Source organism: Phodopus roborovskii, unplaced genomic scaffold, assembly GCF_943737965.1.
Source record: "Phodopus roborovskii unplaced genomic scaffold, PHOROB, whole genome shotgun sequence".
NCBI classification, from domain to species: domain Eukaryota; kingdom Metazoa; phylum Chordata; class Mammalia; order Rodentia; family Cricetidae; genus Phodopus; species Phodopus roborovskii.
This window is the reverse complement of record NW_026125059.1, coordinates 4,558,132-4,583,987: the sequence shown is the minus strand read 5'-3', so window position 1 is coordinate 4,583,987 and position 25,856 is coordinate 4,558,132. Positions and strand designations below refer to the sequence as shown.

General features: G+C 46.0%; 1 protein-coding gene across 2 annotated transcripts in view; it reads left to right on the top strand.

Moving 5' to 3' along the window:
• The window catches only part of Gnas (GNAS complex locus), a 48,592-nt gene extending 35,872 nt beyond the window's left edge, over positions 1 to 12,720 (top strand). Inside the window, exons 2-12 of one of the 2 annotated variants that reach the window (XM_051185231.1) lie at positions 187 to 259; positions 2,936 to 2,980; positions 7,781 to 7,835; positions 7,922 to 8,041; positions 9,285 to 9,382; positions 11,196 to 11,250; positions 11,345 to 11,418; positions 11,500 to 11,679; positions 11,763 to 11,893; positions 11,990 to 12,057; positions 12,213 to 12,720. In XM_051185231.1, the coding sequence (XP_051041188.1) occupies positions 187 to 259; positions 2,936 to 2,980; positions 7,781 to 7,835; positions 7,922 to 8,041; positions 9,285 to 9,382; positions 11,196 to 11,250; positions 11,345 to 11,418; positions 11,500 to 11,679; positions 11,763 to 11,893; positions 11,990 to 12,057; positions 12,213 to 12,359 (1,046 nt within the window). In that variant the 3' untranslated portion in view covers positions 12,360 to 12,720. The remainder of the gene's footprint in view (positions 1 to 186; positions 260 to 2,935; positions 2,981 to 7,780; positions 7,836 to 7,921; positions 8,042 to 9,284; positions 9,383 to 11,195; positions 11,251 to 11,344; positions 11,419 to 11,499; positions 11,680 to 11,762; positions 11,894 to 11,989; positions 12,058 to 12,212) is intronic. The other variant, XM_051185241.1, reaches the window with a different exon arrangement.
• Positions 12,721 to 25,856: the final 13,136 nt, after the last annotated feature.

Here is a 25,856-nt window from a genome sequence, read left to right as displayed (position 1 = left end):
GGTGAAATACTTCAGGTAGACACTGTGTTGGACATGCCTTTTGTCTTTCACTGCGGCGTTGTCATGTCAGGGGGAATCACAGTCATGTCACTGTGTGTCTGCTGCTTCTGCTGCTTTCCCAGACCATCATGCAAGTGGAAGTGTGGCAAGCCTCTCTCTTAACCCCACCCTCACTTTCCTTCTCAGGTGCTGGAGAGTCTGGCAAAAGCACCATTGTGAAGCAGATGCGGATTCTGCATGTTAATGGGTTTAACGGAGAGTAAGTGTCAAATCCATGCAGGGCACTGAGCAGCAGTGGCAAGTACCTGGCCTGTAGGAGAACTACAGGACTCCTGAAGAGTGTGTATACTAACCTCTAGGAAGCACAGCTGCTAATTGCCACTAATTATTTTTTTCTAATTTGCATAGTAGACAGCCCAGGAAAGAGCTGATGGGTGCACACCCACCCTCTCCTCAACCTTTGGTGCAACAAATAGGAATAACAGTAAAAGCACCCGGTGTCCACCCACAGCAGCCCCTCGCGCTGGAAAATGGTGCCTGGTTGCAGAGGACAGTGAGCAGCACTTGGCCGGGTGACAGCGTCTCTGAGGCCAGGTCCTCTGCTGCAGCCTCGTCCGCTGCAGTGCGGTTCCAACATGGCCGACAGGGCCTTGGTCACCCCTTGTCCAGCCAGAGCTGGCCAACACAGAAGGTCCCCACTCACCACCCTTCGGGTTTCACTGGGGTGAACTGGTGTAGGCTTTTGTACTATCAGGAAGACACCATTTCGGTTACATTGTCACTTAAAAGTTGGAATCCATGACCCAGTTGCTGGCAAGCTTCAAGCTTCTGAGACCCTAACCCCTGTAGAATTAATGACAGGCAAATCATTGTTTCTCTGATTTAAAAAAAAAAAAAAAAAGCAGTACTCCTACCTAAACAATTGAAAAGAAAGTATGAAAATGGTAGGAAGACGGGCAGCTTAGCTACTTCTGGCCAGTCCAGGGGGACATTTTGCCTTTGTAATGACCTTCCTGGTTTAAGACAATATGGCGGCGATACAATACTGCAGTGAGAATAAAGATTTTTCTTAAAAAGAGAGAGGAAGATACGAGGCAGATATGGGGTCCTCCCTCCCATGAACAATGCAAACTGAGGAAACAAACAATAAATTAGAGACTTTGCCTTCAGTGCTTGGCCACCATTGTTCTCAGTGATAATGTGAGACACGTCAGGCTTGCTTACTCGTTTTTCACGGGTTAATGTCTAGATGAGAAGCATTCTGCAAGCACTAGTTTGCAGTTAGTAGCTGGTTAACAACCCCACCCCTTTTCTTCACCCTGATTCAGTTGGAAATCTGTCCCTTGGTTGTATTTTAACCACCCAGGAGAAGTACCTGCTGCCTCCCCCTAGGATATGTAAAGTGCTGAGGAAACCAAACTGATGTTCTTCATGGAAACTTCTAGAATTTGTTAGATTGGCCGATAGGGTTCAAAAAGGATGACATCACCCATGCGAAGGGGTTGAGTTCATGTACTCCTTGAATTCCAGCCCAAAATCCAAAAGATTAGTTAATATGCAGAAGGGAGGCGACTAGCTCACTAATTTTAGGATTGACTCCTTTAATACTATGCACCTATAATCTATTAAGTAAATTGTTGTCACCTACCAGAAATCAATTATGGGATTTTTAATTCCCTTCTCAAAAAGCCTAAGGTAGGAGATTGACACCTGTCAGCCAATAAAGAGAATTCGAAAACACCCCACCCCAGATATTGAAGGATTCTTTACTATGATAGTTAAGCAAAAAATAATCAGGCCGTGAGCCTCAAGTATTTCAGCAAAAATGTCTTCATGAAAAGCTGGACGTGGCTAGCATTTTAGAAGTTGCAGCAGCCACTGTTTAAGTTGAGTCAGATGGAAGCGATGTCATCTGTAAACTTTTATCCCTAAAATCTTTTTTTAAGAGCCAGTTAACGCAGCTGAGGGTTCTAAACCAGTGCTTCTCCTTTCTATTTTCTCTCTGAAAAGAGGAAGTGGCATTCCCAGTTTGCCTTCTTTGTGGACCTCCAAGATGTTAAATTAGCCTGTGAAAGTGATATCAGAGCCTCCAGGCAGGCTGGATTCCCCATTTTGACCTGGCCCAGCTAAGCCTCGAAAGTTCTCTCACTGTGGTATTGCAATAAATGTTGCTCCACCTTGACTAGAAATTTCTATACGGTGGTCTCAACCCCATACCCTGTCTTCGGACTGAGCTACTAAATAAGCTTTTAACTGTCTGCGGCCTGCCTGCCATTACATTTTTAAGGAGTATAACATAATATTAATTTGACTTTCAGTAATACAGAGGTCAAATGTAGATTTTCCTAACTCAGAGCTAACTTCCTGAAGTTTAATGCCAGAAAAAAAAAAAAAAAAAAAAAAAAAGCCCAACATGGGTTGAGCTAATCTATTCCAACGCTGAGTTTTAGTGCCCCATTTGTAGCTCCCACCCCTACAGAAAGGGGATTCGTTTTGCACCAGGAAATCAGGAACAGGAATGCCCCATTTGTGCCTTTGTGGGCATGGAAAGGACACGGGGAAGATTGGACTGCAAGGGTCAGGAGCTTCCTGAAATGCCGTATTCTCAAGAGTGCTGTGACAAGTCCCTGCCTGAGCTCCCCGGTGCATGTGCATTTAGTGAAAGCAAAGAGGAGGAAAATAATTACCTGTCCCTCCCGTCCCCAGCCAAGTCTCCCCAGGGCCCTGCTAAAGCAGCCAGGAAGGTGTGGAGCCCTTGCCCCTAAGGCCCACGGTCTCAGTAGGCATTCGTTCCCATTTAGTCAGGAAAGGGAGGATGGCGCCCAGGACCATCAGGCTGCTCTTCCCTGGTTATTAGGGATCCAGAGGCTGTGTGGGGTTTGTGTGAAATTGCAGTGCCTTGCAGATAGGTGAGCTTTCAATCTCTCTTTAAAAGGGGCGGCGAAGAGGACCCGCAGGCTGCAAGGAGCAACAGCGATGGGTAGGCACATTCGAAACCAGAAAACTCTTCTAACAAACAAAACAGCCGTGATGATCCTAGTGGGGAAACTGAGGAATAGGCTTGGGGACAAAACAGAAAGCATCTCAGGGCCATCAGCCATTTTGGTGTGCATTTGCAAATGACGTGGGAACAAGTAAAGTGCAAAAGAAAAAAGAAAAAAAAGAAAAAAAAATTTGGCCCAGAGGATAACTAGATACAGCTGGGGGAGAGTTGGTCATCTCAGCCCCTTTGGGAAATTTAAAATTTTGAGAATGGATGCTTTCCTTATGGCCTTTATTTCCCCCAGTTCTCCATTGAAATTGTTAAATTCTGTCCACGCAGTGGTCAGTCTGACTTTAAAATTCCTCTTTGGGGTTAAAAAAAAAATATTTCCTCAATTAAAAATACACATTGCTCCCTAGTTTTTTATCTTGGGGAAAAAATATATATGCTAATGCCGTGTTACTTTGGGGGCAGGGCCACTGTCCTGACACCTCTGGCCTTACAAATTATTTAAAAATTTTAAAATTTTAATGCAAGGCACTTTACATTAACCAGTGAACAAGAGCATTTGTGGCGGCACCCACTCATTACCATGGTTTATTGTTTTGCTTTCTCATCTCTACAACCATCCCATGCCTGCACACACACGCGCACACGCATGCCAGGCATCCATCCAGCTCCGTTCACTCACTCAGCATGTAGGATGGAGCGGCTGTCTCTCATGTCAATTCATAGAGCAGCTTCTAGTCTAGGACATGGAAAAGAAATGGCTTCTGAGACCGGGCATGGGAGGGTCAAACAAAGGATATGGGTTAGGTGCAAAGTGACTGACACATGTTTGTTCATCTGTTTCTTTTAGAATATATTACCCCTTCTAGATGATGGCTACCGTCCTCCATCTTCTTCGCTATGTCCTCTCCCAACTATCCCAATTTGCATGCTGGAATTGCCCGGTCTTAGGAAACTAATAAGAATACTATTCTGTTGTCCTGGGGGGTGGGGTGTGGGGGAGGGTCCCTACCTATTACCCAACCTTTAGATATAAGTGAAAAAAGGAAAGAGGAAATGAAATCCTTAATTTGGCAACGGTGTAGTAGAAGAGCAATCAAAAGGCATCGATATATTGAGTATCTGCTGTACCAAAAGTTGGCATCTGACAAGTGAGGCAAGCCCCTACTGAGAGAGCCTACCTACTATTGAGTTGTGTTGTGCTAAACCTTTCAACCCTACTAATACCTGCACGTCTTTCCTCCTATGACTCCACTCTACAAGTAAAAATAAGTATTAACATTCCTGATAAATAAAAATCTCTGCATGTCTCAGCAACCCCTGTATCTTGCGTCTGTCTTCTGTCTACTCTTTTTGTCTGTCTGTTCCCCACAAGCACAAAAAGATAGGGTACAGAAATGGAGGATGGCTACCACAGAGTCTTCCCTGACCACTTAACAGAAGGGAGAGGGGGCAGGACTTACAAAGATATGCTAACCCCACTAATTTGCCTTACACTTCTCTGGGGGGGGGAGGTGTGGGGGGAGCACCAACTTACACATAGAGACCTCCAGCCCCAACTTCCTAGTCAGTCAGAGCTCTGAAACTGGCACCTGTGGCTTAGAGACGTCTAAGGGATTTTCTCTAAATTTCACAATCAACGTTAAATTCATTAAGCAGCATTACAAACGAGGGTAACGCTGCCAGCTCCCGTTATGACGGCTCCATCTACATAGTAATCTCCTCAATGGAGAGGGTTTGTTTTAGTACTACACACCCGAATTAGATTGTAGATTTTCTATTTTAGCTTGTTATGCTGGGTACACTCCCACACCTATTCACATACGTGGATGAACGCTGAACACGTTGTCAGAATATCTGTATTTTAAGACTGGGAGCTTTCCAATTATCATACTGCTACTTAGAACACAATATCAAACTGAATGAGGGATCTTCCCTGGGGAAATGCTTCCTTCTACCTGGAGGTTGATTGGAGTAGTTAATACCCAGATAACCTCATTTTTTTCTGTTGTGGGGCCTTAAATCCAGAGATTTGGGGCTCTTGGTACTAATGGCTAGAAGCCCCCTTTTATTTAAAAGAGGGGGGGAGCTGGGAGTGGATTTGTCCCAGGACAGAATAGGGGAGGCTCGCTGTGAACTCTGAATTGGGGTGTTGGAGACATCAAACACATACTTTTAGTCTGACATCTACACAGCTGGTCTCAGTCTTAACACTTAACCAGAAACTGCGTCGCCCTCTCCCACCCTAAGAAACCAGTCCCTCTGAGGGGTGGGAGCCCCGTGCCTTTACATACTGGGTGGTAGAGCTTTAAGAGTGTGAGGGCCCCCAGAGAGCTTTCAGGGTGTGTACAACTCCTACATCCTGAGTGTTTGCCCCCCTCCCCCAAGCCTACATCACACACACACACAAACACACACCAGCCCTAGGATAGCCCCTCCAGCCTGCAGTGGCCATGGAGCCTTAGGGCTTCCTCTTGCCTCCTTTTCCTGTTCTCTCGGATGGTGGGTTCACTTTAATTACCTATGTGGAGAAGAGGCAGCTTGCCCTCCTCCTGTAAGGGTGGGGTTCTGATTCTCCACTGTCATGGCCCTGTCAAAATCCTGGTACTTTAACCCTCAGCCCCTCCCTCCTGCTGATGAGAATACCTCTGACCCCTAAACCTTTCAGGCCCCTACCTACTGTGGAAAAACAGTATCTAGAAACTACCTAAGAGATGGACCCCAATAAAAGTATGTCATGAGATCATTCAGAACACAAAGCCCACTCCCCAAATACACAAGCCTCAGTGGGAAGAAGAAAACCCTGTTCAAATATCTGCTGTTATAACTCTTTGTGAAAGGATGGCTTCTTTGGCTGTGGGTATATTTGTGGGGCTTGTACATAACCCCAGATCCTCACCCTGTTGGCAGGCAGGCACATAACCTATGTTCCCTCCCTATTGGTGGACATTCAGTGACCCCTGAGATTCCCCACCCTTGTCAAACATGCAACGACCCCCAGGTGCCCACCCCTTCGGCATGCATCCTTACGACCCCCTGGGTGCCCACCCTGTTGACAGGAATGCAATGACCCTCTGGTCCCCGCCCCGTTAGCAGCCATGCACACGACCCCCAGAGCCCCGCCCTGTTGGCAGAAATGCAATGACCCCCCCCAGAGCCCCGCCCCATTGGCTGGCATGCACACGACCCCCAGAGCCCCGCCCCATTGGCTGGCATGCACACGACCCCCAGAGCCCCGCCCCATTGGCTGGCATGCACACGAGCCCCGCCCCGTTGGCAGGCATGCGCAGGACCCCTCAGAGCCCCGCCCCTTTAGGAGGTATGCACACGACCCCCAGAGCCCCGCCCCTTTAGGAGGTATGCACACGACCCCCAGAGCCCCGCCCCGTTGGCTGGCATGCACACGACCCCCAGAGCCCCGCCCCATTGGCTGGCATGCACACGACCCCCAGGGCCCCGCCCCATTGGCTGGCATGCACACGACCCCCAGGGCCCCGCCCTGTTGGCTGGCATGCACACGACCCCCAGAGCCCCGCCCCTTTTGCAGGAATGCAATGACCCCCTGGTCCCCCCCCCCATTGTGACAGGCATGCACACGACCCCCAGAGCCCCGCCCCTTTGGGAGGTATGCACATGACCCCCCCAGAGCCCCGCCCCTTTGGCAGCCAAGAACATGGCCCCAAGTCTCTGCCCCTTTAGTGGACATGTACAAGACCCCCAGATTCCTGCCTTACTGGTGGACGTGTACTTGATCTCCAGATCTCCACCTGAGGCCCACTGCCACCCCTCCTGACTATAGTCCCCATCTTCTATCCCTGCTAAGTAATTTTCTACCCTGTTCCATGGGGAAGGGGACAAGACTCCGCCCAGCTAGACAAGATGAGATCTATTCCCAGTAAGAGCGACTTTGCTGGTCCCCTAAAGACAAGTTCATGATTCCCTTTGGCTGTGCCTGGCATAAAGGCTGTCCCCTAAAGGACACACAGCATTTCAATCACTGTAACCTCCATATTAACATTCCGTCTAGGGGACACCACCCACCCCCCCATAACCAGAGGTTGAGGCCTTTACCTGTGGGATCAGTAACTAACCACATGCAGATCATCCCAGAGAGACCCAGGTTATCCTGTGAACTGGTTAAACTAAGCCATGGACCATTTAGCCAGCTCCTCCCCCAGTATACATGAACTCCATGCTACCTACCAATAATGTGGGGGACCAGGGAGACTCGGGGCCAGTGTATATTAATTAACACAGTTAACCCATAGCTCTGTGAGCCACAGTACCCTCATACCCTCAATGTCATCACCCTATGACACCATCTCCCTGTGACAGGCTCACAGCTACTTAAGTAAATAATAGCTCTACAAATAGGTATATGGGAAGCCCTAACATCTGTAATAAACACTTGTCACCTCTGGGTCTCAACATTCTGAATCCTAATCCAATGTGCCCTAACCCTACCTCCACGCCACCCCCAATACTGCCAGTCAAGAGGGGCCCCTCAGGAAGCGTTTGGGTGCGGTTAGAATATCAGGTGAATCAGGTGCAGTTTCTGGTACAGTTGATCAAGACCTCGATGCCACATCACTGATCTGCCCTTACTGGGCATGTCCTCAGGACATGTTTGGGAAATCACAAATTACTGTTATTTGGATGCCCACAGATCCGAGCCCACAGCCCTTGGACAACAGAATACTATGCTTTTTAGTGACATGTCTCTATGAAGGTGACACCCGATGGGCAGGATGCAATATGATTTTTTTTTTCTTTTCAATTCCACTGTAGTGAGAAGGCCACCAAAGTGCAGGACATCAAAAACAACCTGAAGGAGGCCATTGAAGTATGTGCCTAGCCCTTGCTCTGTCTTTCAGCAAACCCCTATTCCCATGGTGTTGCCCCCTGACCATTTTGCTGAACCATTTTCAGACCATCGTGGCCGCCATGAGCAACCTGGTGCCCCCTGTGGAGCTGGCCAACCCTGAGAATCAGTTCCGAGTTGACTACATTCTGAGCGTGATGAACGTGCCCAACTTTGACTTCCCACCTGTAAGCCTTGTTCCAGCCCTGGCTTCCCCTCCCCCTGCACACCCGAGCAGGAGCGAGGCCCAGTGGGAACATGGGGGACAAGCTTAGGGGTAGTTAAGACTGGCCACACACACACACTTGCCATGTGAATGAGAAAATTAATTCCAGACATGTGCCTGATACTACAATAGATAAAGATGCCATGGGGGCTTTGTCCAGAATGGAAGAACAGACTTCTATCGCCTTTTCGAGACCTCAGTTTACCTGGTGCACAAGTGAACAGGACTTGTACACTGCAGCGTCTTGACTACACATGAACATGAAGACAGACACAGCCACATGTCACACGTGCCACACAAGTCCCAATTGTCCAGTCAATCCAGACAAGTCTCCTAAAACACAGGGGCCCTGAGCACAGATATGCACTTTCCAACGTTCAGATCTAAACATAAATTACAAAATGGAACATTACCGGAAATAAGATTTTCCTTTCGGCCCTCTGCCTGGGAGCCTGACCCTCTTGACAAGGGTCTCTTAGCTTCCTCAAAGCTATTTTTAGAGGGTAGAGCTGCCCCATGTCAAGCATGTATGCTTCAACCCTTGTGGGAAAAAAAGATTTTTCAGGCCGGAAGGAGAGACTTGTCTACTGTTAAGCTGTTACTGAGTCTTGTTGGACTTTTATTGAGATCTGTGTACTTTAAATGGGTTCTGGCTACAAACTTAGGAAGGAAATTAGTATAGGCAGGTAACTTTTTAAAAAATAGCTGTTGATTTAAGAAGAAATCAAGTGGGAAACACAGCATGGAAAATATGAGCCTCTGGCTCCCGTGATGTGTGTTTCTAATGGAAAACAAGATGGTGGCAGCCTACCCACAATGCATCTGATGCCATGACACCTGCTCCTCTGGTGTCTAGAGAGATTTCCTAGTGTTGGCTTACGTTATTCACACAAGCTACATACTCTGCCTATACAAACAATTCTGGGGGGAAAGGTTTACTCAATTATTTGCCCCCACTCCCATGAAAGTAACAGAAGCAGCCCCCAAGACTCAGTGTTCCCCAAAAATGAAAAGGTACTAATTAATTACACTGTTTCACAGGGCTACATGTCCCTTTACACACACTGACTAAGGCAGGGCTCACACTTGAACTCACGTAGTGAACTATGGCCTCAGCTCTGGGGGCGGGGTTCCCACTTGGTTGGTTGTGTGTGTGCACGTGCGCACGCAGCTTTTAACCAGCGCTTTCCTGGGTTCTTTTTCAGGAATTCTATGAGCACGCCAAGGCTCTGTGGGAGGACGAGGGAGTTCGTGCCTGCTATGAGCGCTCCAATGAGTACCAGCTGATTGACTGTGCCCAGTAGTAAGTAGCCACTGGCACACGCACACACATGTCAGACAGACAGACAGACAGACAGACACAAGCCTAGAAGCAGGGAATGCAGACCCACCACCAGCACACAGAGTTCCATTCTGGTTCATTTGTTTTGTAAAGCTCTTAATTGTACTTTATAGCACGTTGATATTGTTTTACATAAACAATTAATATCTGTTAGAACAAGGCAGTAATTACTTGTAATAAAGCAGTGTTCATGGTGAACTCCATGGTAACTCGGAAATGACCTCTAAGCATTTAGGGGCATACTCAACACAGCTAGCGCACAGAGACATTTTTATTTATAAGACACAAAGCACCTCTACTTGGGGACGGTAGGCTATCTCTTCCACAGGGACTTCCTTTGTTACTTTCAGGGTTGCTACATGTATCATGATTTGATACATGGAGTTAGATGTTCCTTCAAGGAATTGAAAAGCAGCCCCCACAGGCCCCAGCCCCCACTCCTGCTTCAACAGAGTTCCTGATTTTTCTCAAAAGTTTGTACCAAAAGCTGGAAGCACTAATTATAGAAACACAAAACAAATGGAAATCCTGGAATTGTTTGTGATTTGTATTCTGGATCCAGTTCAGGAGTTAAGTACAGATACAAACTGAGGCGGCTCAGCCACCCCGTGGTGAATTGTGGGGGGCAGTTTCTTAACTCTGGTTTAGCCAGGTTCTTTGGAGTCACACCACTTTAAAGTTTGTTGTTACTGTAGAAAGCAGTACAATATACTCCAGAAAACTGTACCACGTGCCACCAACTGTATCAACTTTTAAGGAAACTTGAAAAAGTTGTGTAAGATGCCGCCCAGGCCCTGAGCCCACAGCGGCCCTGCCCCTTCCTTGTTTGACCGCCTTTATGTTGGAAGGGGCAGGCACTGGGCCTGGGCCCGTTTCTTAAGCTTGCCAGGGTTGTGTTTGTTGAGCTGCAGTTTGGCTGGCCCACTCCAGATGTCTTCTCACAAGATTTGGTGCTAAGGATCTATTTATAGAATTGTGGTTCTGTTGCCATGGCAACATGCTGGAGGCCAGGGTGGCTGGGGAGCTATTTCTGGGCCTGTGCTGTAATGTAAGATTGATTGGGCCAGTTAGTGTATCCTTAAGCCAGACTAACTCAGAACTGGTAAAAAGGAAGGGGAAGAAGAAGAAGAAAGAAGAGAAAGAAAGAAAAAAAACTTGGGGATTTCTTTAAATAGGCCCTGCTTCGTTGAAACTTTTGTCTTGATTACTGTTTAAAACAGTTCCCAACTCCCCCCTCCCCCAAAACAAAACCCTGTAAGCTAACATTGAGATTACTTTTTCACATTACATTATCCCAATCTTGCAAAAGACATGTTAATTTCCCTAAATGTGTTTAGAGCCAAGCAGCACCCATCAGATTGTGTTTTCTTGTTTGTTTTATTTAAACTAAAAGTCTGATATCTGGAATATTTTGTTTCACAGACCCAATAGATAGATAGGAAAGGAGCTCTGTGTTTGCCTCTTTTCAGGGTGGTGAGGGCAAGAAGGGCCTCTTTGTGCCCACAGCTTTCCTTGGCTGGGTCCTCACTAATCAGTGAAATTCTTCCAAAGTAGAGAGGGAGGGGGCTGGTTCTGAGTGACCAAAGCAACCCGCTTGCCCCGGAGCCAAGGCCTGGACGTCCTTAAACCTTGCTTTTCGGAAAGTTCACATTAAAATCAAGGGCCAGCCAGCCACCACGGGCCTTGCTGTGTGTTGTTTCTGTCTGTCTGCCATTTGCCTTGGGGGCACATACTTGGCACATCTGCTGACCACCATGTCCCCTTTTCTTCCAAGCTTCCTGGACAAGATTGACGTGATCAAGCAGGCCGACTATGTGCCAAGCGACCAGGTATATGTGTGCGTCTGGCCTCGGCTGTGTCTCTATGTTGCTGCTCCTTCTGGGGCTATTAAGGCGGGACTCACCGAGCCTCTTTTTGTTCTAGGACCTGCTTCGCTGCCGCGTCCTGACCTCTGGAATCTTTGAGACCAAGTTCCAGGTGGACAAAGTCAACTTCCAGTAAGTGAATGGTGGTCGAGCCCTAACTCTGGCCTGTAGAGTGGTGGGCCCAGGGTAACCCGGTGCCCTTCCTCTTTCCAGCATGTTCGATGTGGGCGGCCAGCGCGATGAACGCCGCAAGTGGATCCAGTGCTTCAATGACGTGACTGCCATCATCTTCGTGGTGGCCAGCAGCAGCTACAACATGGTCATTCGGGAGGACAACCAGACCAACCGCCTGCAGGAGGCTCTGAACCTCTTCAAGAGCATCTGGAACAACAGGTATGTGGGGTCTCCCAGCCGGCCCTGCGGGTCTCTGTGCGCTCTGGCCCCAGCTCTGACCCCCCCCCCCTCTCTCTCCTTAGATGGCTGCGCACCATCTCTGTGATCCTGTTCCTCAACAAGCAGGACCTGCTTGCTGAGAAAGTCCTCGCTGGAAAATCGAAGATTGAGGACTACTTTCCAGAGTTCGCTCGCTACACCACTCCTGAGGATGGTATGTCCCCCACACTGCGCGGGTTTGCTCAGGTGGCTGCTCAGATGCTCCTTGGGCAAAAAGGTGTGGCAATTAATAATTTTTTTTTTTTTGCAGCGACTCCCGAGCCCGGAGAGGACCCACGCGTGACCCGGGCCAAGTACTTCATTCGCGACGAGTTTCTGGTACGTAGGGCCTGTCTGAAGCTCCTCTGCCTGTCTGTAGTTCCTTACTTCTCATGGCTTCCTTTCCTTTTTTTTTTTAACGGTCAATGACTGGTCCTGATGGGCGGGGCGAGGGCTTCTGGAGAGGCCGCTGACACAGAGCTCCCCCCCCACAGAGAATCAGCACTGCTAGTGGAGACGGGCGCCACTACTGCTACCCCCACTTCACCTGCGCCGTGGACACTGAGAACATCCGCCGCGTCTTCAACGACTGCCGTGACATCATCCAGCGCATGCATCTCCGCCAATACGAGCTGCTCTAAGGAGGGAACACCCAAATTTAATTCAGCCTTAAGCACAATTAATTAAGAGTGAAACGTAATTGAAAAGCGGTTGATCACCCACCATAGGGCATGATTAACAACGCAACCTTTCCTTTTTCTCCCCAGTGATTCTGAAAACCCCTCTTCCCTTCAGCTTGCTTAGATGTTCCAAATTTAGTAAGCTTAAGGCGGCCTACAGAAGAAAAAAGAAAAAGAAATAGGCCACAAAAGTTCCCCTCTCACTTTCAGTAAGTAAAATAAAAGCAGCAACAAACAGAAATAAATGAAATAAATGAAATACAAAATGAATATTGTGTTGTGAAGCATTAAAAAATCAAAATAAAAATTAAATGTGAACAAAGCATGATGTCATTGACTCATTTGCGCCAAGTGGGTCCCGGTGTCCACGGGTGGGACTTGGTCTATGCACCAACTGGGTCTCCAAGGTAAAGGACAAGTCCCAGGGGTGTAAATGGAGTGACAAGGTGTCACTGTATAGTGGGAGGTGGGCTGGGGGACCCAATCTTTGGCACACCAAAGCCTCTCCCACTTACCTTTCCCCAGGCAGATGCTAGCTACCCTTTGACCATTGCTTCCCCATCTGAGGCTAACAGCCTACTCTCTTGGGAGCGGGGTGGGGCTGGAGGGTTCAGGTGGTTTTCCTGTGGGTGTGGGAGATGGGAGTTATTTGGGAAATATTTGAAAGCATCCCCACTTCATTTCACGACAAAATGGATTAAGTGCAGATTAATTACACATTTCTAGATTAAAAATTTAGTTCTTGCCATAAAAGAGGTAGGAGATGACTATAAGAAAATGAAAAATCACATAAAAATATCCTAGGTGTGGTATTGGGTATAATAAACAGAACTCACTTATAAGAGTTCTGAAGAATCAATAAGCAAAACTAAGGGGAAAAAGCATGAATATGCATTTGCTGAAGATAAAAGTAATATACATAAGTTGTCATCACTCAACAGAAGCTTTCATGATTGGGGGTGAGGTGGGGGGAGACTTGGGGGGACAATATCAAGCCTAATTGGATTATGGCTTGGGACTGACATCCCTTCAGGCACATTCTCCAAGTTTGTGCTCTCCATACAGGAAAGAGCCCAGTGTCGACCCCAGCATCAGCACATCTCATCTCTGAAATGGACCTAAGGACACAGGAGTCAAGTTAGTTTTGTAACCAAGACCCCCAGATGCACTAACTGTTCTGTTATCCAAATTAATTAAGCCCAGCTAGATTAAATTTTAGTATAGTTCATCTTAAGTGTGGTTGCCAAGCAATCTTAGCATTCCTATCTCTGTAGATCTAACCAAAGCCAGATTCCATTGCCTCAACCTTATTATGCAGATTTGGGTGCAAAATAAACCCAGAACTCTCCAAATAACCCTATAATCCAAGTAAAGGTAGAGGCTTGCTATGTAAATATCCAGGCAAGCCCACAAATTCCCACAAACCCTCAAAGCGATCCAATAGATGTATAATCCAAGATGGTGAACTGCTGTGTACCTTAAGAACTCTTACAATCTTCCAACCCTTCCACTAGCCAAAATAAACATTACATTCAATGGCCTGCTATGCAAGTAGTCTGAGCAGCCCACAAACTCCCACAATCCTTCCAAATTAGCCAATAAATACACAATCTAAGATGGATGCTCAGTGTGCAGATAGCAAGACCTCCTCAAATTTCCCATAATCGTCCAAAGACGATTCCCACAATCCCTCAAAATTTATGCATATATGAACATAATCCAAGATGGAGTCTTGATATGTAAATAGCCAGAAGACACGCCCACAAATTCCCATAGTTCTTCAAAACTATCCAATAAATGCACAGTTTAAGATACAGACTTAATATGCAAATAGCTAGAAGAAACACCCACAAATTTACCCAGTCTCTCAAAGCTTTCCAACCTGCCACCTAAGATGGAGGCGTGCTATGCAAATAGATAGAAGATACAATCACAATGCCCCTCAATCCCTCAAAACTAGCCAATAATGTACAATCAAGATGGAGTCTTGCTATGCAACTAGCCAGAAGACATCCATAAATTCCATTATACTCCATTGAACCTCCCCCCAATAAATATACAATAGAAATAAAATGGAGGTTTGCTTTGCCAATAGCCAAAAGAGAGGCCCACCAATTCCCACAGCCTCTCAAAACTATCCAATAAATGTACAATCTCTGATGGAGGTTTAATATGCAAATAGCTAGAAGACACACCTACAAATTCTCATAATCTCTTAAAGCTTTCCAATAAACATGCAACCCAAGGTGCCAGCTTGGACTGCACATAGATAGAAGACACACCTATAATTTCCCATAATCCCTCCAAGCTATCCAATAAAGGCATAATCCAAGATGGAGTTTTGCTATGCAAATAGCCAGAAGACAGCCCTCCCAAACTTCCACAATCCCTCAAAACTAGTCAATAATTGCACAATTTAAGATGGAGGTTTGATTTGCCAACAGTTAGAAGACACACCCACAAATTCCCACAATCCCTCAAAACTATCCAAAAAATTCACAATCTAAAATGGAGGCTTGCGACAAAAATAGCTAGAAGACACCCTTATAAATTCTCAAGGTCTTCCATTAACATAATATTCAATCCAGTGGTTTGCTATGCAAATAGTTGGATGATAGGCCTACAATTACCTCAAAATTACCTAATAAACATACAACCCAAAATGGCTATTTGTATTAACAAAAGATAGCTTTCCCTAATTCCCACAATCCCTCAAAACTATCCAATAAGGGCACAATCTAAGATGGAGGCTTGCTTTGCAAATACCTAGAAAACACACCCACGATGTCCCACAATTCCTCAAAACTATTCAATAAACATACACTTCAAGATGGTGGCTTGCTATGCAAATAGCCAGATCAGTCTACAGATTTCCATAATCCTACAAAACTAGGCAATAAATACATAACCAAAAATGGACACTTCCTGTACAAATACCATGAATACCTCCCAAATCATATAGACCCCAAATCCTTTCCCTGGCCCCCCTAAATCAGCATAATATTCAACCCAATAACTTACTATGTAGATAGCTGAATATACCCATAAGTCCTTATAATCCTCCACTGACATGCCCCATTAACATAATAAATATTCAGTCCAATGATTTGCCATACAAATGGATAGAAGACAACCCCACAAATTCTCACAATCCCTCAAAACCATTCAATAAATATACAATTTAAGATGGAGGCTTATTGTGCAAATAATTGCCAGAAGTACCCCCCAAGTCCCCGTAATCCTCCAGAAATTCTCAATTAACATAATGGACATTCAATACAAAGTCTTACCATACATATAGTCAAACAGCCCATAATTCCCACAACCCCTCAAATAAATTCAGAAGCAAAATTCATTCTCTTATATTCACTTGGGAACACAAGACCACACAGACACCTGATGGGAAAGCTAAAGTTGAACCCTCAGACCCTGTCCCAATGTGGCTTCCTATAGTCCTCTCTACCACAGAAATTCTGGAGCCTTCCCTGGATAATACACATAGGATGACTTAGCATGAACCAACTATGCTCCAGAATGGAAATGCACATTCCCAGGCCATGGCACAATTATGTCAAATGATTCCCTGGAGTCCTGCCTTGCTGGTCAAAGCTAGCAGAGACAACATGGTGTTTTCTAGAAGGGGGTCGGCATGATGACACCTCCTATGTTCAGTCAGTGATTATTTGGCTGTGGCTGCCATTTTATCAGAGAATAATGGAGGTCCAGGGAAGATAGCCTTCCACTGAGGGAGAAATGTCCTGCTGCTTGACCACTGCCCTACACTGCTGTCTTAGAAGATTCAGGAAGACAGGAAAAGGTCTCCTAGCATTCTGCCACAATTCCAATTGTCAAGAATCCAGAGCATGTGACTCCAAGGGGAAATCCTGGAGGATGCCCTGGGATTCCATGATCCGGTGGGAGGACGGATCCTCTTCCCTGGGAGACTGGCCTCAGGAATGCTTCTTTCTCCCAGCAAGCCCTGCACTTTGCCTCAGGGAACCCCTCTGCCCACACAGTTGTGTTCAAGCCTTGTTTCCCCACCTTAGGAGCCCACTTAAGACATTTTAAATTCCATTTCCTCTTTTGTCCTGGGACTAGATTTCCTAATTTGCGTTTTAGCAATCCAATAAAAAGTCAATACTCATTTTCCTAAGTGTCATGGCTGCATCATACATGAATTTTTGTATATGTCATATTCCCAGACAGAACTTGGATAGGGATATTTAAAATTCTGGAATTTTAAGAATTAAAAGGGGGTTCACGGCCTCATTAAGATGCCATCTTTTTCAAGTGTTTAGACTCAGTTTTAAACCTTTATTTGACTTGTAAAACAAGGCATTTTCTGAAGACGACAAATTATGCTGCTTTTTATTCAGGCGTCTGGGCCATAAACTCCACACGATCTTTCAATGACCTTATGCAGTCCCTTACTTCGCTGGAGGACCTGGAACCCAGGTCCTTGTATTGCTCTCTTGTTTACATTCGGTTAAATGATCCACGAAGAAAGGATCATGTCTACAGATCTCTTAGGCCATTGGGATGGTTTGGGCCATTTTAGCATTCAGTGTATGCACAAGGTATAGGATCTGTGCAACGAAGCCATTTTGCTTTTGTGGGGTTTCTGTTCAAACAGGGGAGAGAGGGGTGGGTTCATAATTACCAAATAAACAATCAAAACATTTACAGCTCCAGACAAAGCTGTTGAGGTGATAACAGGGTTGACAGATAGTGGGAAGAAACTGTGTGTGTGTGTTGCGGGGGTTCTCCATTAGATGGGAGAGTGGAGGAGAGCCTCTGAAGGAGGTAACTTTTTTTTTAACATTTAGTTTATTTGATGTGTAAGACTGTTTCCCTGCACGTGTGTACGTGCACTGTATTCTCTGGAACTGGAATTGCCGATGGCTGTGAACCACCATGTGCATGCTGGGTCCTCTGCTAGGGCAGCCAGTGTCTCAAACCCCTGAGCGTGGTCGTGCTAACCCACAGATGAGTTGTTAAAAACAGGAGAGTGAGAGACGAGAAAGAGCTAGCCACCCCAACTCCGATACTGGGCCACCATTAATATTATTGTTGTTATTAACTATTAATGGATGTGGCTGATATTCTTCAATATCTTTGCCGTGGGCCAGGTACTGCTTGGGTCTTGTAAGGGTATTATCTCATTTTATCCTTTAGACGCCCAGGAGGATGTTAAGCTGTGACTGATGGCAGGCCCCATCCTATTATAGAAACATGATCTTAAGATTTGAAAGAGATAAACTGCATCTACTGTGAATAATATATATATATATATATATATATATATATATATATATATGAACAATGCTTTTATTGAGGGCAGTGCCTAAGAGTCAGTGCAAGACGTACTGTCGTGTACTCTATTACCCCAGGTCCTGTTTTTAGAGTGGACCTTTGTGTCTCCAGATCATTTCCCTCTGTTGAAATGCTCAGATTCTGAGAAGTGCTCGAGTTTTCTGGGCTCTTTCAACTGCAAACAAGAGAACTCTGCCTCAGAGTGGGGCAAAACTTATCCCTAAGCCTGACCTCCAAAGGCAGGCAGCCTCTGGAGTCAAGCCAGCAGCGTGAGCAGGCTGAGGCTACAGCTGTCTCTCACAGCCCAGAGCAGAAGGGACATGAAGACAGTTGATGCCCTTTCTGTCTCTTGGAGGCCATTCCATTTATTCCCTTCTGTGTGGGACATGTACACGGAGATGACTAGATGATCTAGCTGGCTGGACACCACAATCACGTGTTTGTAATGTCCGGAAGCCTGCCCTTGATGAAAAGTCTAGTGCCTGCAGGTGACAGAAAAGCCCTCAGCTTTTCAGTCCTCACAGACTAATTTGCATGATTTAATACAAACAATTTAGAAGCAAAAACAAAATAATTGTCCAGGAAGGGAAAAAAGAAAGGAAGGAAGGAAGGAAGGGAGGGAGGAAGGAAGGAAGGAAGGAAGAGTTAACTGCCCACTTTGGTCTCCCAAATTGACCTCCACACAGACAAAAATCTAAGCTGAACATTAAGTTCCCAGTGGAGGAAAAGTCATGGTCAGAGCACTTCATGACAGACAGGTTCATGGTTAGGGCTGGGGTTGGAACACAAAAGAATGTTCTGGGTTTTATTCCTATAAATGATAGGAGCAAAGACATTCTGCGGAGAAAACTGTGTCTTATCTTTTAAAGTTTTTTTTTTTTTTTTTTTTTTTTTTTACTCAAGCTGGGTGTGGCTCCACACACATGTAATCCCAGCACTCAGGAATGAGGCAGGAAGATTGTGAATTCTAGGCCATCCTGGGATATCAGAATAAATAGAGAGTTCCAGCTTAGCCTGACCTGTATGATCTGATTTAAAAAAAAAAAAAAAAAAAAAGAGGAAAGAAAGAAAAAGTATTTTTAAAAAGGCACCAGGCCCATATGGTTTTACAGGAGACTTGTGTTAAGCTTTGAAAGATCATATAATCCCAATGCTACTTAAGTTATACCAGAGTCTGGTAAAATAAAACTGCAAACTTAGTTTTATATAGTAAATATAAACTTGTTTCTGAAGCACAGTGTTCCCTAAATAAAATGACAGATTAATCTCATTATGAATCTCATTGTAAATATGTATTTTTACATATTGGGAACCAAAATAGTATTAAAAATTAAAACACATTTCCATGTGCTATAGGAATTCAAATTTGGCCCAATATTAATAAATGCAGTAATATTTGCCAAATCTTAATGCTAATTTATATTTTATAAATCCAATAAAAATTAATATTTTCCTAACATAGAATGACTCATTTTATTGTGTATGTATATACCCACAGATACAATATAGATATACAATATATAACATAAGTATATGAAATATCCTGAAGTCAATGCATTAGTTAATGCAAAATCTCAAAAGATATTTCCACTAGTGTCGGGAACAGGGAGCAAGGGATATGTGCCTCACTCCTCCTGCTATTAATATCATTACAGTGAACATATGACTTACGTTAGACAGCTAAATGAAACAAAGCAAGGAAGGCTTGAGAACCCAGGAGAAATAATTCTGGCTATCTTTATTTTCACAGATTGTTTAATTAAAGCATAACTCCTCTCCCCCAAATATGCCACAGAGAACAACTATGAACATGAGAGGGTTAGGGCTGTAGAGAGACCCATGGGTAAGAGCCCTTGCTGCTTTTGAAGACGACCTGAGGTCAGGTCACACCACACATATTTAGTGGCTCAACACTGCCTGCAGAGATGGCACACCCTCTCCTGGCTTCCTTGGGCACTGTACTCCCCTGCACACACTCTCTCTCTCTCTCTCTCTCTCTCTCTCTCACACACACACACACACACACACACACACACACGCACGCACGCACGCACGCGCTCACACACGGGAGTGGGGGCAGTTAGTGTTGTGGGATGAGCTGAGGCCCCTGGGAAACAAGGGCATCTCAAACTTGTTAACTCACTCACGTGGCTCTTGTAGATGAGTCTAGAAACCCTCCAAGCTGTTCTGCTTACAGAGTTCCTCAGACAGCCCCCAGGCTGCTTCACAATCAAGTTCAAGTTTGAAAATAACATGGCAGCTCCCAGCAGTAAGGACCTAGGAGTCAGGCAGAAGGTCCCGCTCCTCCACCTCTAAGAGCAGAGAAATGAAGAACCACACAAGACATCACAACCGTCTTCCCAAGGCGGAGGGCCTCACCGGAAGCAGAACGGTGCTGGTGCAGGTTTCGGGGCCGGACTTGGTGGAATGGTACAGGCAGGGAGGGCGCTCGCACAAGGAAGGATCAGAAGGCACTAGTATTTTCTATCTCTCGCTCCTCAGTGCTATCTTCAGAGGTTTACGGACCATTAGCAAAAGCGATCCCTGCAAATTGTTTGACAAGGGATGGGGTGAGGTAGCACTCTGGAGCCATTCTGTAGTGATCTGTATAAGGGTGCTTAGAAAACATTGAAATGTCCTTGAGAACCACAATGTAGCTGGGGTCGTAGCCAGTGGTTAGGGTGTTCGCCTGGCGTGTGTGAAACCAGGATCCCATGTCCAGTACTGTGCAAACTCACTCAAGGCTCAAGAGGCAGGGGCTGGAGGACCACTTTTGTGCTAAGCAGCAAGTTTAAGTCTATATTGGGCTATATGAAAAGCTGTTGGAAAAAACAAACAACAACAAGAATAAAAACAACACAGCAGAAACAAAAACAAATCTCAAACTGAGGTCAAAATAAACTCTTTCTTCTAGCTAAAAATAAAACACACAAGCAACCTCACACCACCTTGCATTTGGTAAACCTGGAACCATTCAATATCTCTCCCTTGGGTTTGTTGTGTTCTTCCCAACAATCATGCAGCCTTTGGAGGCAGGGTCCAGGACAACATTCCTCTGATTGCTTCCTTTCCCCCAGTTCTGGAGATCCGGCTCAAGGACTCAGGCATGATAAGTAAGTTCTCTACCTCTGGGGTACTCCCTCAAGCTTTACTTTACACTATCTACTTTTATTTGGGAACAGAATGTTTCTAAGTTTTTGGGCTGGCCCTGAACTCACAGTATAGCCCGAAGTGACTTTGATCAGATCCCAGGTACCACACAAAAGAGGAGCTCGCTGTGGAGGAGCTTAGGGACAGAGCTCCTCAAAATGACCTGGGCTCCCAGAGTCTGAAGGGTATTCCATAGAGCAGAGTTGGCCTAATTTTATGCTAATTTCTATCCTCACACCTCAATTCCAAAATGAAAATTATTTTTATCAGCAATACAGCATGGACTGGCCCCTAACACACCAATACTAAAGCCAGAAATCCAGGAAACAGAGGCTCTAGCAGACACATGGTAAAATCTGAAGGGCATCCCTGGCTGGTGGTGATGTGTGCAGCCATAAGCATAGATAGATTGGGCTGTCTTTGTCATCTCTAAGAGAATAGTCAGGGTGGCTCTGTCTCTAAGGATGAAAAGCAAACTCAGAGATGGTGGGAATCTCCGCAATGAGACCATCCCTGTGAATCTAAAAACCTTCGGGCAGTGCAGGTTAAAATCAAAGGGACAGGACAGGACAACAAAGTATAAAGGCTTCATCCATAAAAGTGTGTCTTGCTGAAGAACCCATTGAGAAATTACCCCAATGGGAGTCAGTAATTGCTTCCAGTCACAACCATAAACATTGCCATTACCTTCCTATAGAGGTCAAATATTCTTATAATAGTTTCGACAATAAATTGAAGTTGCAGGAGTGGTCATCAGCTGCTGTGGGCCTTGTGTTTTTATTAAATAGATGTAGCAGAAGAGAAGCCATCTGAGAGAGCGCCTAGGATAACATTTAAATCCCAGTGGAACCCGTTTACACAAAGACAGTACAGGAGAGGATTCACATTTAACAGGCTCATGTCCCTCTGTGTGGAAAGAAAGGCTTCATTCCGTCCCTGTGCACCTCACTTTATTGAGGAAGACATGCCCTGTGGGTGACCCATTCTTGACCTCTGCAGAGAGGGTCACCGCACACTCAAAGGGAGAGTATTAAACCTGCCAACATGGCTGTCAATGTCAGCAGGTCAATAGAGAAGACATACCTGTCTGTTTGATAAGATCCGGGTCAGAGGCTGGGGAGAGGGCTCAGGGAATAAAGCATTTGGTGTATACTTGTGAGGATAGGGGTTTGGGTCCCCCAAGCCCACATAATGGTGAATGCGGTGTCACACATCTGTGTTCACAGTGTGCCTAAGGTGAGAGAGGAGGGGGGAACCAGAGAGGCCCTGGACGTCAGCTTGCCTTGGGACACAGCGATAAAAACAGGGGACCTGGAGCCCAAGGTTGTCATGTGACCTGTGCATGCATGATGTGGTATATATTCACACACACACACACACACACACACACACACACACACACACACACACACCACTTCATGCTTCCATTTTTCAATATTCTCAGTATTCTTGAGCCAGAGAAGAAAAAATAGTCAGCATTTTGTTGTTGTTGCTGTTGTTACAAAGTAACTGGTTACAATCAGACAAAAGCAGTGTTAGGGGCTGGTGTGGCTCAGAGGGCAATGTACTTATCCTAAGCATAGGGGCCCGAGTTCACATTCCTACAGTCAGGCCGCCTGCAACCCCCCACTGTTGGGGACAGGGACAGAGGCACAAGGAACTCCAGAGCCCCCTGGGCAAGCAGCCTGGCCCAAACCAGCAAGCCTCATCAAGTTCAGAAAGATTCTCTCTCAAAAATATAGTGGATAATACTAGAGGAGACACTTGGTGTCGACCTCTGGTTTCCAAATGTATACACCCACTTACAACACACACATGTTATACACTGCACACACATGCTTATACCATGCACCCATGTGCTTATCTAACATTTATACCACACACACTTACACCCACTTACACCACATACACTCATGCTAACACCACACATACACACAGAATGCTTACTCCATATACGCATACATGTTAACACTACACAAACATATCACACACATACACTTCACCACACACCCACACATGCTTACACCACATACACACATATACAAACCACTCAAATATACATACACACATTTAGCCCCATACTTACATGACTTACACACACTTACATTACATGTACACACACGACACACATGCACTCACACACACACACACTGATTTACACACACACAACACAGGTGCACTCACACACACACACACTGATGTACTAAGAGAGCGAATGCTTGAGGAGTGTTTGGGTTCTATGTGCTAGTTACTTTCCCTGTTGGTAACAAAATTACTCTGACAAAAGTAACTTAAGGGAAAGGGTTTGTTTTGACTCAGTCCAGTCTAGTCTGTCACGGTGGTGAGGACATGGCAGGGTGGCAGCCGGCCAAGCAGGGAGAGAGAGAAGGCAGGTATTCAACCTGCCTTCTCCTTTTCCACAGCCCAAGGCTTGCTCCCCTACAGCAGAGCAGATCTCACCCACTAACCTAATCAAGATCACCCCTTTGCACACACCCCAGAGTCCCTCGGAAGTGTGCCTGCAGGCTTGTCTCCTTGGCCACTCTAGACCCTTCGTACTTGATATCAATGTCAACCATCAGGCTGCAAGTGTCTGGGCCGTTTCAGGCCAAGGGTCCTTTCCTACCTCACTCCTCCAGCCTCGCTGCCACAAGAAGCAGGGTCTCCTGAGGGCCAAGGCAAAAGGGAGGGAGGGCTGGGGCGAGAGTGTAGCAATTGGGTGCCACCTTACATCTAACAGCAAGGAGGGCTGTGTAACAACGATTCCTGAAAGAATCTTGGCGATCTTCCTCAGGGAGGCACGATCAGTGTCTGAGGACAAAGAGATACAGCCTGAAGGAAGGATGCCGAGTTTGGAAACATCACCCACACCAAAAATATACATTATCTTTATGTTTCGTTATGATTAATTAGAATCAAACATGATATGATAAAAGAAATACCGAGCTGTCAGAGGAAGCCTATATCAGTGGCTCTGGGGACAGGTGGACTGGGGGAGGAGGCTAGGGGAGCAGGAGGTCTCTTGTGACCCTGAGACATATGCAGTGATGAAGGTGAGTGACAGTGGATGAGCTCGGTGGCCCAGGGGGTAAGGGGACTTGCTTCCACGCCTGATAATGTGAGTTCAGTCCCCAGAACCCACTCAGCACAACGGGACAACAGACTGCTCCAAGCTGTCCTCTCTACTCACAGCACATGGCCCCTCCTCCACACACACACACACACACACACACACACACACACAGAGAGAGAGAGAGAGTAAAGACGTGGCAAGTTGAAGAGAAAAGACAGAAGGGAAAATGGCCGTGAAATCCTGACCCTACGTGACTGAAGAGCTCGTTCAGGTTTGTTGGACGTAAGGAACGATGTAGAATTGATGGATACCAGGGAGTTTGGATGCTGGCTTGCTGGGTTGGTCTCTTGTGACACACTAAACTATGTGTGGCCTAGGACATTCTTCTCCCGGAGACGCCGAAATGTCTGACCTGGGGCGATGGGAGAGAAGTGCTTGCCTAATCACGGAGGAAGTCACTAGCCGCCCAGCAGCCCTGCTTGAGGGTGTCAAGGACTCAGAATGCCTTGCCTTTTTGCTATGTAGGGTGTTGCCTTTGTCTTCATAGCCCAGGATTTTGTTGTTTTGTTTTTCTGTGTTTTTCATTACTTGTTTTTACGAAGCTCCAGCCCTCAGTATTTTGGGTGCCTTTATTTGGTCTATTGGTTGACTGATTTTTTTTTTAAAGACAGAGTCTCATGAAGACCAGGCTGGGCTTGAACTCACTGTGTAGCCAAGGAGGGCCTTGACCCCCTGACGCTTGTCTCCACTTCCCCAGTGCTGGAGTTGTAGGTGTATCCACCGCACACACCTGACTTTTAGATTTACGACATTTTGAAGCCCCTGTTTCAGTTCTCTCTGCCCTGATCTTTTCCTCTCCCTTCTGCTCACTCTGGCTCTTCTCCCTTGTCATAGCATTATTTCCGGGTGCCACCGTGGCTCACAGATTCCGGCCCTTCTTTCCAGAAGCATCTCCCCCTGCAAACTCTGTAAGCACCCAGTCTGCACCTGTGCATGTGGGTACCCATTTTTATTCATCTCAAGAGAGTCCGCCATTTATTTTTTGCCTATCGATTGTCCAGGAATACGCTGTCTGCATCCCACATTTGTGAATTTCTCAAATGCCTTCGTTTATTGATTTCCGCTTTCAGATCATTATAGCTGGAAAACAACTTTGATAGGATTTCCAATCTTACTAAACTTTCAGAGTGTTTTGTGGCCTAATGTGATCTGTCTGGAGAAAGTTCTGGGTATCCTGCTGCTGTTGGGGGGGGTCTTCTGCGCATGCCTGGAAGGTGTCAGTTTTTCAACATTAGTGCAAATTGAGCTTGCAATGGATCGAGACTAATATTCGTGGGATGCTAAATGAGTTAGAACTAACAATGGTAATAATGAACCGTGTTGTCAGACAAATTCAGAAGGTCTTTTATCATATAATTATAGAAAGCGTTCACATATCTGAATGTGTAAAAATATTCATTAATAGCGTGTTGGTTAAACAGAGTCTGATAATTCTTAGTATAACAAAATACTGCGCAGCCAGTGGCCTCCGTGCTGGGATGCAGGCATGGACAAGGTGGGGTTCTAGCACTATCTTCTCTGGCATGAGGTAGGGGGTCTATGAGGGAGGGAGGCCAGGGCCAGGGAGGGACTGGCTGCATTGGAAGGAACTTGAGGACCTTGGTGGCAGTTCCAGGCACACATGCAATGAGCCTCTGGATCCCCAGTTACGTGTGACTATATGACGAATGAGCTTTGAACAAGTTCCTGAAATTTCCAGTGAACAAACTCTGCCAAGGTGTGTTTCTGACCCTTCCTCACCCTCACACTTCTGGTGTGGTGGGCCTGGGAGGTGACCTGGGAGGTTCGCAAAGGCTGGAGTCTTCATCATGGGTGTCCACGTCCTTCATGACCTGCTCCTACAGAGAGAGCTGCCTCCTCAT